Here is a 15,687-nt window from a genome sequence, read left to right as displayed (position 1 = left end):
ATGTCTTTACTCGACCATAAGCATTAACAGTGATGTGTTTACGGACACATTTTCACGGGCAGGTTCGCTGTCGCAGCGTAACGCTGCCTGCATTAATCGACGGTCAACTACAAATATAAGTCCTTGTCTTAAATCCATCAAATGGAAAACAAGTTCGATCGAAGCCAAGTGTAGCATTACACGGGTTACAGATAATATGAAATACAGGTATTAGTTGAACCCCAACTAAATTATTCCTCTGAAGATTATGGCGCATTGCGTGCTTATGTATTTGATAAAGCATCGAGTGTTTGACTTACTTCTTGAGGCTTTTGTACCTTATTGCGTGCGCAGCAAATTAGAAAGAGACAAAATTATCTGCTAGTCGCTGTTTTTCTCAGCACGCTCCACTCTACGGGAAGCATGCTACGCGGTACGTGTTCCAAACAGTGGTTCCAAAAGGTGAAGTATGTTCAGTGGCAGCATAAGTAGCTGCACAGCGCAAGCACGTATGAGGTTTGCGCGACTAATTCCATAAATATATTAATTAACTTATTACCGGATAATTATAGAATAACAATACTAGAAATTGATGAATTCGTTACTTACAAACGTGTTCCTTTCGATTACACTTTTCACTTATTGAGAAAACGTTTTTTAAATAATTTTTTCGACTGAAATTCTTATTTTTCTTTCACTAAATACTATTGAAGTAATTGCCCACAAATATTTATAATTGACTAATAGATACCTACGATCGATTTACAAACGATTTCTGAGGGAAAATGACAAAAACGGTGTTTCGTCGCGTAAGTACACACACATATATGTTGGTAAATTCGAAACGGGTTTTGACCGGCAGTCGGTTTCTTTACTCGAGCCGTTCAGTCGCTGTGACGTGTCATGCCGGCGGTGGCGGTGGAGGCGGCAGTGCGCGGAAGTGCTGCTATTCCGTGGCTCCGGAATACCCTGTATGACGTTTCCGGGCTGTCACAAAATATCTTCGAACGACAGTGGTTGGCAGTTATGTGCTAAGAAGTGACCTGATGTGACATAAGCAAGCAATCCCGTGCGTTTGCTATAAGAAAAATTGTTACCAGTGAAAAGCCAAAATGGCGAAGAAATTTACTCTGCCTCTACTGTTTGGGTTGTGCGCATTAACTACGTCCAACGGGTTTTACTTACCAGGTTTAGCACCCGTCAATTATTGCCATGTCGGAGAACAATCGGATACCTGCAAGGTATGTACCACCGCAGATTTGTTACCTCGATATTACTGCGTGGCAGTTTTCCGGATGACTGGACATAACCGATAAAATCCACGTATCGTAACGATAATAATGGTGCCGTGGTGGTTCAGCGACACATGGCCTGTATACCTTGTTTGGTGCACACGATTAAAGCGGCATACTTTTTATAATACCGGGAGATTGAACTAGTCTTTGCAACGTTGACAGCCCACCGTCTCTACCCCTCGTTGACTGGCATATTTCACGGTTTTCACCACTGCTACTTTGTAATTGTTTCAGTCAGAGATCAAGTTGTACGTCAATCGACTTAATACAGAGCAATCAGTTATACCTTACGAGTATAACCAGTGAGTACTCTATGTTTGATGCAATTTGCTTGCATGATTGACCGAGGCGTATTATTACTCGTTTATGCTATTTTTTCAGTTTCGATTTCTGCCCTGCTAATAATGACCAATCGCCGGTAGAAAACTTGGGTCAAGTGGTGTTTGGAGAGCGTATAAGACTGTCGCCTTACAAGGTAAGTTTGTTACATATTGCTTCCGAGAACTGGTTGTGAGGTTACCTTTGCTGGTCGATCGTCGTAGTGATGACAACAACGATATACCGATCATTGCCACAATCCAGGTTACTCTAAGACCAATTTTTCATCCTTTACCGTGTAACCTTTAATTTTATTTTTCATAAATCTCGATATAACTGTTCGTATCAAGTTTTCAGACTGCGTAATTCTCCAATCTTAACCTTTTAGCTCGAGTTTATGAATAATGAAACTTGCAAGCTGTTATGCACAAAGACGTACTCAGGAGGAGACGAGCAATCAGCAAAGAAGCTGCAGCTACTGAAGAAAGGCATGGCTCTGAATTACCAGCATCACTGGATTGTTGGTCCGTAGAACGCATATTTTACAATTACATCTTAGCAAATTCTTTTTGTTTTGCTATGCAGGGTAATTATACCTTGGTTGTAACGATATTGCACCCACAATGGTCTGTTGATAAGATATTCACAACAATCACCCATAGAATGTGATTAAGAATTTCCACACGACCCAAATTCACTTCCAGCTCACTTCCTGTTTCAGATAACATGCCTGTTACGTGGTGTTACCCACTAGAAAGCTCGCGCCAATACTGCAGTACTGGATTCCCCATGGGCTGCCTATCCAAAGAAGTTCGCTCTCCAACAGACATGTGTAATGTGAGTAAAAATATCAAGGAAGACGCTAACATTTCACATACCTATATCACTAAACACGTTATTGTGCCAGAATAAAGGAATGAATAGAAATTACGTTCACTACCATCCTTGTATGATCTAATATATTTGAGGACAATTAACAGTCATATGTTTGCAACTTGACAATTTTTTTAATTCTACAGATTGGCTACAACCAACCGAATACGTACTACCTGTTCAATCACGTTGACTTGACCATAACGTATCACAGCGGTGACAAAGAAGAGTGGGGATCAGGATATCGTCAGAAAGTAGGGCGAATAATATGTAAGTTTCTTCAGAAAAACGATTCTCGTGAATTCAACCTTTTAAAAAATATATAGTGCACCTAGCATTTTCGGTTAATAACAAGTTTTATCTCAAAGTCTGATCTACCGATATTGTTAACAATAAAAATTGACAAACAATTCGGAATAATTGATTAAAGCCTAAAAAAATTGCATTGGCAGGAATGGCAAATGTCCACTTTTGGCATGGTAGCTTGACGAAGATTAGCAATCTGCGAATACTTACCAAAAGGTAACTTTATGCGCTTGCGTGTTATAGCTGTCAAGGTGGAGCCCCGCAGCATAAATCACAATCCGTCTTTGCCTGACTGCGATAGCAGAAGTCCATTGGCAATAAAAAGAGAAGACTTGAGCCCTTCGGAAAAACTTGACGTGCTTTACACATACCGCATTACGTACTTGGTGAGCTGAACAAAGAACAAGCCCTATTCAACTATGATTTTCAACTATTTCCACACTTCCAAGTGATGTTCTATGCTAAGGTTTTGGCATTATTAATACAATCGAATGAATGACTCGTGACCGTTACCCGCTACCTTCACTGTAAAATACTTTTCCTATAGATTTGCAATCTCTGAGATAAACAAATGAGTCAATTATTTCAATTAGATTTATAGTATTATTATTTATTTCTTTTATTTAGATATATTCTAAGTACGAATTTATAGAATAGTCTGATTGCGAACAAGCCTAGTTTTGGGCTTCTGCGACACACATAAAGTGCTTGAAAATCCTATCACATAAGCTACATGTACTGTCATGGCTAGAGCTAAAAGGATTTTTGTAATTGCTACAATTATGGAAAAATCTTCCTGTATCTGTGCATCTAATAAATAAAATTCAATTCAATTTTCAGAAAAATAACACAATCAAATGGTCATCGAGATGGGATTATATTCTCGAGTCAATGCCACAAACAAACATCCAGTGGTTTAGTATCCTAAATTCGCTAGTGATTGTTCTCTTTTTGTCTGGGATGGTAGCTATGATTATGCTACGCACGCTGAATAAAGATATTGCTCGATATAACCAGGTATGTTTGCAAATTACTCATTTCATTGCACATTTGTTGCACAGGTTTTTTACAAAGCACCTATCGAGTCAAATTTAGGATTTGTTGCCTGACAAATTTCAAAATTGAAGTCCTACCTACCGTTTGACCAAGATATTCATCTGGATATTCAATATTAGTCTTATTTTGGTTTGGAAGGTAACGGAAGACAGCATGTAAATGCGAATTAATATTGTATGTGCAAGATTCCCTTCATCACATCGTCCAAAAAACTTGATCTAAAAATGTAAAAAGAAATATATGGGTTCCAGCCATATTATTCGTTATGAAATAGTGATTATGCAATGTCTGTGTTGTGATAACGCAGGCCTACTTTCAGATAGAGTCGGGAGAGGACGCGCAGGAGGAATTTGGATGGAAGTTGGTACACGGTGATGTGTTTCGCCCTCCGCGGAAAGGGATGCTGCTGTCGGTACTTCTCGGCTCTGGCATTCAGGTTTTCTTTATGGCACTGATTACTTTAGGTAGGTCGAAACTTGAGTCTTGGTTAAGAGCAGAAAGCCATAATAGGATAATATTGGAACTAAACAGTAATTACTCAATATTGCTCGTTCTCTCAAGCATTTGCTTGTCTTGGCTTCCTTTCACCGGCAAATCGTGGTGCCCTAATGACTTGCGCCATGGTTCTATATGTGTGCCTCGGCACCCCAGCTGGATATGTCTCAGCTCGTGTATATAAGAGTTTTGGCGGAGAAAAGTGGAAGTCGAACGTTCTCCTAACTTCTATGCTTAGCCCTGGGTAAGTTGCAGATAGATGCAAGCATTTTTTTAGAACCTAACTGTTTGCAGCCAGCATCTGCTGAAAAAAAAATACCAATGTTATTATTAATACGATTTAACTGTATTCCAGCATTGTCTTCAGTTTGTTCTTTGTAATGAACTTGATATTCTGGATGAACGACAGCTCCGCAGCTGTACCTTTCAGCACACTTGTCGCCCTGTTGGCATTGTGGTTCGGTGTGTCTGTTCCTCTTACGTTCGTTGGATCATATTTTGGCTTTAGGAAAAGGGTTAGTAGTGTTATCATTGTTACTTTCTCTGGTGTTGTTTCCATCATTGTCTTCACAGTTATTGTTATTTCCTTCCGCCTTGATTCACAACGTAAATTCTTCAGATCGAGTAACGGTCTTCTTTAATTTTCATCCCCGCAGCCTCTCGAACATCCTGTAAGGACCAACCAGATCCCACGGCAGATTCCGGAACAAAGTTTCTACACACAAGCTGTTCCTGGAGTTGTGATGGGAGGAGTCTTGCCCTTTGGATGCATATTCATTCAGCTCTTCTTTCTGTTAAATTCCCTATGGTAAATGAGACGTTTGCAAACCAACATAGTTATCAATCCAAGTAAGATATTTTATTTCATGCTTTATGTATACACATTCCGTTTCCAGGTCAAGTCAGGTGTACTACATGTTCGGATTCTTGTTCCTGGTATTTCTCATTCTTGTCATAACATGTTCAGAGACAACAATTCTTCTTTGCTACTTCCATCTTTGCGCAGAGGTAAATTCAAGCATTACTTTGGCAATGCACTTACTATTTACAGTAATATCCCTAAATGAATATCACATATTCTGCATCCTAGGATTACCACTGGTGGTGGCGGAGCTTCTTGACATCAGGTTTCACCGCGTTCTATCTTCTAGTTTACTGTATCCACTACTTTGTCACAAAACTTAATATTGAAGACGCAACATCGACGTTCCTGTATTTCGGATACACCCTTATTATGGTGTTCTTATTTTTCTTACTCACAGGTAAGTCGAGGCGAGGATACGTCAAGTCTTTAATGGTTCTGCGTCATCGTGAAAGATTGCCAACATCCATGTTGCATATTTATTTCAGGTTCCATTGGATTCTTTGCCTGCTTCTGGTTCGTGCGTAAAATCTACAGCGTAGTGAAAGTTGATTAGTGCAAGGCTTGTTACAACTCTATCAAGTCCCGAAGAGTACCCTACTTCTCGGTGGCTGTTGTGAGAAATTGAAGAAAATTAATAATTCATTGCCTATAATAATGGCACGAAACTACTCGAGTATATCGGTCCGGTAACGTCCAAGGACACACTAACTTTCGAGAGTTTGAAAAGAAAAATAGTTGAATGTGTACCAAGGATGCAAAATAGATCTTTTTACGCAAAGTCCAAGTTTGCAATATGAGTCGTATGCGAGCGCTTGCGCAAGCCAAAGACGAATATTAGAAATAAGCGAGGCAAATACTGCTTCCATGGTGCACAAGATACTTTATGTAACAAAAGTACGGTTTATAAGTGTGGTTTTTTTTTTTTTAATCTTTTTTCTTTCAAACACTTTTAAGTACTACGACGTAAGGGGCAAAAAAAGACGGGTAAACCATACCGTGTTACATAAATTATGTTATTGGTAACAATAACAATAACGATAAGGATAATATAGTTCACTTAATGTTAAGTGTGCATCTTATAAGCGTGTATATATACATATATGAAGATTAATATTCATATGTATGAGTAATTTGTACAAATCGGTCATTATGTTAGGGATTTTTTCCAATTACCTACTTTTAGCTTTTGTTTATGCTGTATCAAAGACTTTCGAAATAGCAGTTTTTGAGATCGACAGTTTTGTATGAATACAAACCCTGTTGTGACTGAAGATAGGGATCACCCAGTAACATTGAATAAAGAGCCTGCCGACAATTCGTCAATATCATTTTCTGGTATCGAGGAATATAACATTGTGCGTTGATAGAATGTAACACCATGGGGGGGGGGGGGGGGGGGGGGGACGAATTCCAAGCATTTTTGGAGTACCAAAAATTATTTACAAATAACTACTGCACTATCAAACAGAATACTTGCCACTGTCATTGAATCAAACCCAGGCAGTGAACAATAGTGCCCCCCTGCAATAGATTACCGGCATACCTTGTTTGCATATACCTGGGACAGTTGAATAAATCTGGGCATTCTCTGTGAATTATTAACTATGAAGACCGAAAAGAAACAACAACAAATGTCAAATCTTTTGTAAATTGTAGTCGTTGTTATTATTATTATTATTATTATTTGTGTTATAAAGAGCGCGTATAGAGATTGTATTTTGAGGTCTCTTACTTTTATTGATGAATAATTTTACATGCCACATTTTGGGATATATCAAGTATAATATATACATGTGATTCCGCAAGGCGGGGCGGCAATACGTGCCGTATGTTGTTACACTTGCGCATAAATTGCCGGCGAATAACAGCTGCTACCTGATTCATGGCAGGTGTGAATTTATTGAAATAACACATTATTCGTCACGTTTCGAAGTTCGCCGACATTTAACGGTGTCACACCGATTGCGCGTTATATTTGTCCAAACGTGCCAATGTCGGCTAACGAAAATTACTATGTATTGTACGTAATACACATTGTTCAAAATTTCCATCGGAAGTACAAGTTGTTCGTTCTTTGCATGTATTTCGAGTTGTTGGAACTAGCATTACGCGGGTGGCGGCGCATGACTGAAGCGCAGTATTGGTTGTGTTACACACCCCCATGTTCGAGTGTCGATCGAGCAATGCCGGTACGTCTCTCGATTTTCCTTTTATATCCATTTCAATGTCTTTGTCTTTCCTATTCCCACGACGCGGCGCACCCGGACCGGGGGCAAATTATTACCAAGGCCAAAGCCTGATAGTGATATCGATGCTATTAGTCGAAATAATACCATGTCTCTTGCCGGCGACAGTCCCCTTACGGTACAGTTATCAAAGTACAATATCACTATCTCTACTGCCTTTGGTGAACGGTTATGAACAGACGTAGACCTGTAAGAAATACGGTTTAATGCTGAAATTGAGGAATGGACTGGAGAGATGGGACTCGATTCGTGCGTCGGTCGTACGGGAATTACAAGTTAGTTTATGCACCAAAAGTCTGCAACCCGGTGAAAGTCTTGGAACGATTTGCTCGTCAATCACAACTGAGATACGGTAACGAGTAAGAAGCATGTTTATTGAAAAAAGTCGAAGGAAAGGCTGGGGAAAAAAGTGGGGTTGAGAAATAGAGGAAAGAGATGGTTAATTGGTCTCTTGCGTGCAACGATCGTCTCGTGGAATAGGTAAGTCATTGGATTGATTTCTATACAGACTCTAGCTTCTAAGACCTGAACGTCGGTCGCGTGTTGTTGTCTAGTCGTAAATGTAATCTTGAGTTGCTCGGGGAGGATACAACTGTTGGATAAAACCAACAGAGTTTATTTTCTGGGGCTGCGCCGGCGACGTGCGGCAGGGTCTCTGCTTCTCTCCGCGCGCTTCATCTCCTCAAGTCTACGCGCGTGTTCGGCCATATGCTGCCGACGCATCTCTTCCTTTACCACAATCTGAAATTCGATCATAGGTATTATAGGCACGAATAACAAACGGTTCATTGTCATGCGTTTCTCCATGAAAGAATAAGAAACCTGTACAGGTGTGGTAACATCACCTCTCCTTTACCTGTTCATTTGTAAGTGGCAGCCAGTATATGCATGGAATGGCCTTAGTTTTTTTAAACAAATCGTCGAGGAGTTTGGCTGGCGGTGGGTCGTCCTCTTTTTTCTTGAATTTCCGAGCAGGTGGAGGTAGGTGAGGCTCTATCGGTGGGCTGCGACTTCTTTGCCTTCTTTTCTTCTCCAAATCCTTTTTTCCCCGTTCCTTCTCTTTCATTTGATGGCCATCTTCCTTACCCAGATCCCATTCACGGACAGTATTCACCTACACGATGTGTAAATTGTTATGTTACAATGATATGGAGAAGGAAGAAAAAAAGTAGGTAGGTAATACAACGCAAGGCCGAACCAAGAAAAGAAACGACCTCAACTCGTGGGCAAAATGATATGTAGGAAAGAAAAACAGCAGTGACTCCAAAAGCATCAGTCTTTTGTGAGCAACTTGAAAAACTGGTTACCTTGACCGGTGCATTTTGCTTCTCCTCACGGGCCCAGACTTGTTGCCAGGTATCGCCACCCACCGATGGCTCTGCAGCGCGGAGGGCGGGTTGGTCTTTGAACAGTTCGCGCGCTTTCTCCACATCTTCTATAGTTGCATACTCGACTTGAAGACGTTTAGGATTTGACAATGGCCACGAAATTCCGTGCAGGGCTTGTCTGGTTTCAAATGCCTGGTCTTCGTTCGCATACTGTTGATAATTAAGATAACGGAAAAGATAAATATCGAGCTCCCCCGAAATTGAGAAGTTAAAAATTTAATACACACCACTACGTAGCATTTGGACTTAATCCCGTCTATCCAAAAGCCATTCTCTATAATGGTGCCTGTCCGAGAAAGCAGTTCCTTGATCTGGTTCAAAGTAAATGGGCGAACAAGGTTTTTTATCAGCAGTACATTTGTCGCCTTTGCCAATGACGGGCTTGGTGATTTGACGGGAGGCGCTTCTTTCAGTATTGATATCTTCCGCTTTGCACCTGTGGAATATCAAGTATATCTAAATACACGATTGAATGAAAAGGAGGGACTACAAATTTTGGATACAGGTTGTGTTTAAAATTAATTGCGTGTTAAACTGCGTCTGCGACCCACCTATGTGATTATCGTGTTTGAGATCTCCCTTTTTCGTATTTTCGTTCTTTGTCATTGCAATGTCTTCGGAAACTCTCGGCTCCGTGGCGTCGGCGCTGATCGAACGCCGTTTTTCCCGCTCTTTGCGTCGTTCCCTTGGCTCATCATCGTCTTTGGATAATCTGACTTCTGTAATCGACAGTGGCTTTGCGCCGGGTACCAAAGCCTGCGTAACGATTGGAGAGAAAATCAGACAAGCATTTTTTACGAAATTCCCGAGTGTAGACATCAATTTAGCAAATTTTAAGGAAAGATGAAACATACCTTCAAGGAATCAGTCGATACCGTAAAAGCTGGGGTTGATTCTGCTGTAACAGCAACTCCCCAGCGACGCTTGCGGGGTAAATTTTTACCATCGGCTTGTTCAGCTACGTTGTGAATTTCCTGTTGGCCAAGCATGACATATAATTAGTCAACCTATTCGTAAGTACAGTAGAACATCGATAATCCGAACCCCTGTAGTCCGAACGCTTGATAATCCGAACGTCGTTTTGGAAAAAATAAAAATAGTAATCAGAATCGCTCTCTAACTGCTACAGTAAACAGAGCATCACCGTAGTAAACATTGCACCATGTGTGTTGTTATTGAGCCTGTGTTGGTTTTTCGAATGTTCTTTGTTGAGTTTTTTGTTTTCTTTAATTTTTTTATCTTTCTGTACAGTATAATTTTTTTGTGTGTACAGTACTGTACTTTCTGTATGTGTATAGGATTGTATACTAAAAATATTACGAAATTCATGTGCAATACATTACATAAAATATAATTACCTTACTGTAGCACAGTAGTATTTCATAAAACAAAATATTTACCTTTAACAATACAACGTGCTTCTTATTTTATGGGAAATAGTATGTCAGTGTTCATTTTTTGCATGCTACTATGCCTGGAAAGCACTTTTTTTGGTAATCCGAACGATTCGATAGTCCGAACCACTCCCGGTCCCAATTAGTTCGGATTATCAAGGTTCTGCTGTAGTAAGATTTCCAAAGCTTTGGAAGCATTGACTTGTATGGCAAGACAGTGAAAGCAAAATCTCTTTGGAATCTGAAAAATACCCATCAAGAACGTTAAAACGGTACACCGCATTCTTACCTTGACTCGAAGAGACACTTCGCTTTCTCCATTTTTCTCGGCATCATCTTTTTTTATTGACTCCTCGGCTTCCATTAACCGTACAGAGCTGCAAAGTAATTGAAGCAAGAACATGTTTTAAATGTATGATCGCTTACATTGCATTTATCATTATGTCTGCAAAGGTGACATGACGACGTCAACAAAATCGAATAAAATCCACATAAAGATTTACATCTATTCTATTATGAATTTGTTGCCAAAATCCCGATTTTGTTTCAGCCGTTTCGGCAGAATGAAGGGCAATGCTAGGTGAAAAAAAATTAGCACTGCAATGGGTGGATGATAAAAAAAAAAACATGTATAGTTGCTATTTAGTTGCTGGAATGTCACGTAAATATAATTTCGAATTATTCTTTAGTTCAGTAATCATACAACCAACATCTACGTTAAGCATGAGTAACTCCGAAAAACTCCGCCACGCTATTTTGTTACTCACCTGCATTTAACCAAAGACCCCCTCCAATATGATAAGAAATACTAAATTATGAAAATGTCCTTTATATGTGTGATTCTACAATCAATATACACTTTTAGAATTAGTTGCTTTGAAAAACTCCACAGTTCGATTTTGTTGCTTACCTTGTTCTGGCCAAAAACCACCCCTAGTGTGATAAAAATACCAAGTTACTCGAAATGTCGATTATTTCAGCGATTACATGGGCCAATGCAGGTGAGCAACAAAATCGTGTAGTGGAGTCTTCCAGCGCAGCTAATTATAAAAGTAGAAATAGGTTTGATAATCGTTTAAATAAAGGACATTTTGCGGAATTGCGTATTTTCATCACACTAAAAGGAGTTTTTGCCCAAATGCAGGGGAATAACAAAATGATGTGGTGGAGTTTTCCAGAATAACTAATTCTTAAAGTGGATACTGGTTGTATAGTTACTGAAATAAAGGTTTAATTTGAAATTATATTTACGTGACATTCAATCAACTAAATAACAACTTACAATTAATAGACCATGTTTACTTTTTTTTTTAAATTTTTTCTCAAAGCAATGTCAACTTTATTCCAACCTGGCATTTGCTTTGATTCTGCCAAAACGGCTGAAGCAACAAAATCGCGACACAGACAATAAATTAGCAACAAAAGAGCACTAAATCTCCATACAGATTTTAGTCGATTGTATTCGGGTGGTCATGCCACATTTAGAGACGTTTTTCCATCAGATAAGTGGCTTTGAAAAAGGAGAATAAAAACAAAATAACACACAAAACAGCATTTTACTCACAAGGATCGCTTCAAATTGACTTTTGCAGGTTTATAATCAGCTGAAAGTGAATTAACTGGTACTTGGTCACAGGGTCTGCAATCGTTCGGGCTATTTCTCCTCTCCTCTATCTCTCCAGAACTTTCAGTTTTATTATCCGCTGAAACTTCTGCGCAGAAGCCAAATCTGTTCACTGGAGACGGGGATCTGCTGCTCTTGATCTTAGCTGATTCCTTCCCTGTTTCTTCTCTCTGCTGAGAATCGTTAGTCTTCTTCTCGTTGGGTTCATCCTCAGATTCAGGTGTGTCAGAGTCTGAGGACTCGTGATACTTATCACGATGCTTCCGCCGCACTGTACGCAATGACGTAAGTAGTTCAGACCTTTTAGTTTGAATCTTTGTCTCACTTGTCACCGAAGATGCAATGGGCTTGCTACAGCTATCTTCGTCAGTACTCGACTCTCTAGTTTCAGGTTCAGCGGGAGCAATTGAATCCTCTTTTTCATCAGCCTGGCTGTCATTTATCGGCACCTCGTTAAGCCGAACGACAGCCTCAGCTTCAGTTTCACCCACCTTTTCCACCTCTTCCTTGCCCTTCCTTCCCTCTGGCAAGTTTTTATCAACATCCTCGGAAGCCTGTCGCTCGACTATAGGGGCCTTTGTCTGATCTAGATCATCTCCGTTGGAGCTGGGCTCCTCCTGTTCGTTGGTATCTGCTTTTGGCGACTTCTGGACAGGACAGTTTTGGTCGTAACGAATAGCCTGGTCGGCGTTGTTGTCGGCTAGCCGATCTACGTTTTTTTTATCGTCAGACAAGGTGAAGTTGGCTGAAGTGGTTCTGGGCAGGATCTCCCTACAATGACTTACCTCTTCCTTGGAGTCCTGACCCGGGTTCGGGGAGGAGGGATCATCCTGCCGCTCCTCACCAAGGTCCCGCTTCCGTGACCTAAGCGGTTCCTCGGCGGAGTCACCTTCCTCGCCGTCACCCTCACCACTTTCATACGACTTATGAGATTTTTTCCTAGACGAAGAACTATCCGATGCTTCCGATGGATTTCGCTGCCTGCATAATTTGAGCTTCTGGATTTCACCTGGTGAGGCATCCGCCCTCGCTACCTTCCAAACCGAAGCTCCCTCCCCTCCGCCTTCCTCAAGGTTTTCCGAGGGCGGGGCACTACTGCTGCTGCTTATCTGCTTCGCCAATGACTCCTCTTCTGCTATTGCTTTCAACTCTCTGATCTTGAGCCTTGTGGCTGGCAGCGACGTCATCGATTCTGGTATGCTCTCTTGTTCCTTTGACAAATCCACCGACTTAGATTCAAATTCCTCTCTTTCTGGCGATGACGACGTCGCCCTTCTACCACGTTTCCGTGTAGATTTTCGTGTTGCCTTTTCCACCTTCTTCTCCGGAGATCCCTTGGATTTGTTCCTCTCACTTTTGCGCCTCATTTCTGAAACGACGATAACTGTCAATTCACTGGTTTGCTGAATCATGTACGATATGTTGTTAGAACCTGGTACAAATTTTTTGTCAAATTCATTGTGGAAGAGGGTTGAAAATCAAGCAACGACAATGGCACTGTTGCTATTATTGAAAGGATTGACTTATGTAATCTCTGGCCTCAGCAGAATTTCCCGGACCTAGTTGCATTTTTAAAATAATTCAAACGGCTGCTCGGACTGGTTATGCATAATCACTGGTGGTTTTTGATTTTGGGTACTTAATACAGATATTTACCTATACCTGTTATTTCCACTGCCATGACATAGAATTGAATGCATTTGTAAACTTTTCTCATGTATTTTAGTGAGGGTACTGTCGAATAAAAGGATATATTGAATCAACGTTTTTTGTACCTACGCAGCATTAATTACCGGTTGCTGAACTTTAGGGGTACCTGCCCATTGATCAAGTGTGAGAAAATGCTGGGTAGAATTCAGTAATGTGCCTACATGTTGCGTATTTTCTCTACAAGATTTTTCATTTTCACAGGACCTGATAATCCTAGTGCTGAATAAATTTGGCAATCCAAACAGATTTTGTGGAATCAAAGAAAAAAAGTAGCGATGAGCATTTGCACAGTCAGATGATGGAAGTACTGCTTGCACTCAGTCTCAGGCGTTTACATTTCATTTGAGGGATTTCACTCAAAGTCAAGTGAAATATACTTGGGTCGTCGTTTCATGCGCGAATCTGATGAATAAGTTTGAAAAAGCTTTACTGCGTCCAAGCTGGGCTGTCTGGGTTAGGCTATGCAGGGGATAAAATTAAGCTAGGAAAGGCTCGGCTAAGTTAGGTTAAGTTAATTAGAGCTCGAATGAGTTGAGTTGCGATGTATGCCCAAGCACAATTCGCGCACCCAGGGGTATGTTGATTTGTGGTTACTCGACGCGACGAGAAATTTATTCAACGCGGTGTTATATCGGAGGATGATACTTACCGATGGAAAACTATGGATCGCAAAACAATTTGTTATATTTGTGCAACGTGATTAGAATCAACCCAGTCGAAAAAACGATTCGACTAGTTGTGTATTATTTGATTGTTATATAGAGAAACAAATATGTCTATGTCCGGTGACGCTATTAGCTGAAAAGTGATTATTGTCGCTGCAGATGCCGCACTCGCGCCACGAACAACCACGAACAACGACGAATCACCACGAACCACATGAAGTAGAGAGATTAAGAGATTGAGCATATCGTTGTAAAAAATCAAACAAGGATTCGATAGTGGCGCTACGCTGGCGTAACTTGGAACTCTAGGTACTGTATTGCTCTATCGCAACTCGCAACCATTGAAAACCATTCAACAATATATACAATGCGTCGACTGAGGATTACAATGTATGTCCAATAATACCAACCTGTGCTGCAGTGACTTCGGGCACTGAACTCTAATATTAGTGGAACCACGGAGTTATTCTACTCCGTGAGTGGAACAAGTGTATGGTAGTGATGGGTGGTTGAATGTGTCAGACAGAGATAGTTGTTTGAAGTTGGTATGCACTTGTCACACACGATATGTACTGACTAACACAGACATCGGTCCACTGAGTTTCGACAGTTGATCCCAAGCATGTTTCCAGGTATGGTTATGCATAGACACGCAGAAATATTCTTCATTTTCTGTTTTTATTTATTCGATTTGTTCGAATGTAAATTGTAGCAAAAGCAGTCAAGATAGCGTATAAATTATGTAAATGTGAAAGTGTAACTCATATAATGAGTCCTAATAAACATGAATGTGCTATAATATTAAGAATAAATGACGTATATACAAATTGATTGAGAAGTTGATTACATTTTCGTATAAATATAGATTGATCTTGTGTGATAAGATCTGATTGAGAAGTTGATTACATTATTGTGCAAATAGATTGTTTCCGCTTGATTTTGGCGTTGATTTTTGGCGTTGGTTTTCGTTGATTGATGTATCTATATATCAATTAGAGAATACCACCAAAATAACGCAATCTGACAATGAACATTGAACCAAGTTACTGAACTCTGTATAACAGCTAGTAGAGCTCAGTGCACGCAACCGAAACAACGCGTAGCCATGGCGCGTAGCTACAATTCTGGCCTGACGGTCCTGACAGATAGTTGCCGGAAGTCGCCATGAGTGCGACAAGAGCTTACCAACTTCAAACACACCTATCTCTCTCTCACCGCTCGTCGCTTAATCCAAGATGGCTCACGATCAGATTCCCCCTTGGAGCATATTACTGTAAATGCTCTAAGATTCCGCCACTGAAATAGAGATATACATTTCAGTGGATTCCGCTCTCTCAGCTGTAACTGAAGATATATAAAGACGTCAAGCTCTGGCATAATAATATATTTCCTTCGGCTGCGTGGGACACGTGGGTTTTAGTGGGTCCGGGGGTAATTCTCTTGCTCTGCACTTAATTACCAACTCGTCTTATG

The 15,687-nt window shown here is 40.5% G+C and overlaps 2 protein-coding genes across 8 annotated transcripts; one reads left to right on the top strand and one right to left on the bottom strand.

Annotated features, from left to right (window-relative positions):
- Positions 1-912: 912 nt before the first annotated feature.
- Positions 913-7,235, top strand: TM9SF2 (transmembrane 9 superfamily protein member 2). Of its 4 annotated transcripts, none has more exons than XM_046627825.2 (15): positions 913-1,220; positions 1,509-1,576; positions 1,656-1,749; positions 1,981-2,116; positions 2,314-2,429; positions 2,612-2,735; positions 3,015-3,157; positions 3,612-3,788; positions 4,147-4,291; positions 4,389-4,566; positions 4,678-4,837; positions 4,979-5,130; positions 5,219-5,330; positions 5,413-5,584; positions 5,673-7,235. In XM_046627825.2, the coding sequence occupies exons 1-15, from the start codon at positions 1,092-1,094 to the stop codon at positions 5,738-5,740; spliced, it is 1,974 nt and encodes a 657-aa protein (XP_046483781.1). In that variant the 5' UTR covers positions 913-1,091; the 3' UTR covers positions 5,741-7,235. The 4 variants fall into 4 exon arrangements, with proteins under 4 accessions (XP_046483781.1, XP_046483780.1, XP_046483782.1 ...); XM_046627824.2 differs by having other exon boundaries at positions 4,135-4,291; XM_046627826.2 differs by lacking the exon at positions 3,612-3,788.
- On the bottom strand, positions 6,006-14,759 carry Acn (apoptotic chromatin condensation inducer acinus). Of its 4 annotated transcripts, none has more exons than XM_046627823.2 (9): positions 14,625-14,759; positions 11,780-13,208; positions 10,505-10,592; positions 9,676-9,795; positions 9,373-9,577; positions 9,049-9,257; positions 8,741-8,971; positions 8,290-8,547; positions 6,006-8,174 (listed from the first exon to the last, which is right to left on the bottom strand). In XM_046627823.2, the coding sequence occupies exons 2-9, from the start codon at positions 13,204-13,206 to the stop codon at positions 8,049-8,051; spliced, it is 2,664 nt and encodes an 887-aa protein (XP_046483779.1). In that variant the 5' UTR covers positions 13,207-13,208; positions 14,625-14,759; the 3' UTR covers positions 6,006-8,048. The 4 variants fall into 4 exon arrangements, with proteins under 4 accessions (XP_046483779.1, XP_046483778.1, XP_046483777.1 ...); XM_046627822.2 differs by lacking the exon at positions 14,625-14,759 and adding an exon at positions 14,199-14,411; XM_046627821.2 differs by lacking the exon at positions 14,625-14,759 and adding an exon at positions 13,619-14,122.
- Between the last annotated feature and the right edge of the window lie 928 nt (positions 14,760-15,687).

This window comes from Neodiprion pinetum, chromosome 5 (assembly GCF_021155775.2).
Source record: "Neodiprion pinetum isolate iyNeoPine1 chromosome 5, iyNeoPine1.2, whole genome shotgun sequence".
Classification (NCBI taxonomy): domain Eukaryota; kingdom Metazoa; phylum Arthropoda; class Insecta; order Hymenoptera; family Diprionidae; genus Neodiprion; species Neodiprion pinetum.
Note: the sequence above shows the minus strand (reverse complement) of the source record. Positions and strands in the feature narration are given on the sequence as shown.

Excerpts from the sequence above, each read along its gene's own strand:
- TM9SF2 (XM_046627824.2), top strand. The coding sequence starts at position 1,092 with ATGGCGAAGAAATTTACTCTGCCTCTACTGTTTGGGTTGTGCGCATTA. Across the intron at positions 2,117-2,313 it reads CCAGCATCACTGGATTGTTG|ATAACATGCCTGTTACGTGG; the intron begins GTCCGTAGAACG and ends TTCCTGTTTCAG. Across the intron at positions 4,567-4,677 it reads ACTTCTATGCTTAGCCCTGG|CATTGTCTTCAGTTTGTTCT; the intron begins GTAAGTTGCAGA and ends ACTGTATTCCAG.
- Acn (XM_046627820.2), bottom strand. The coding sequence starts at position 13,520 with ATGGCAGTGGAAATAACAGGTATAG. Across the intron at positions 8,548-8,740 it reads AGCAAAATGCACCGGTCAAG|GTGAATACTGTCCGTGAATG; the intron begins GTAACCAGTTTT and ends CACATCGTGTAG. Across the intron at positions 8,175-8,289 it reads TGCCACTTACAAATGAACAG|ATTGTGGTAAAGGAAGAGAT; the intron begins GTAAAGGAGAGG and ends ATCGAATTTCAG.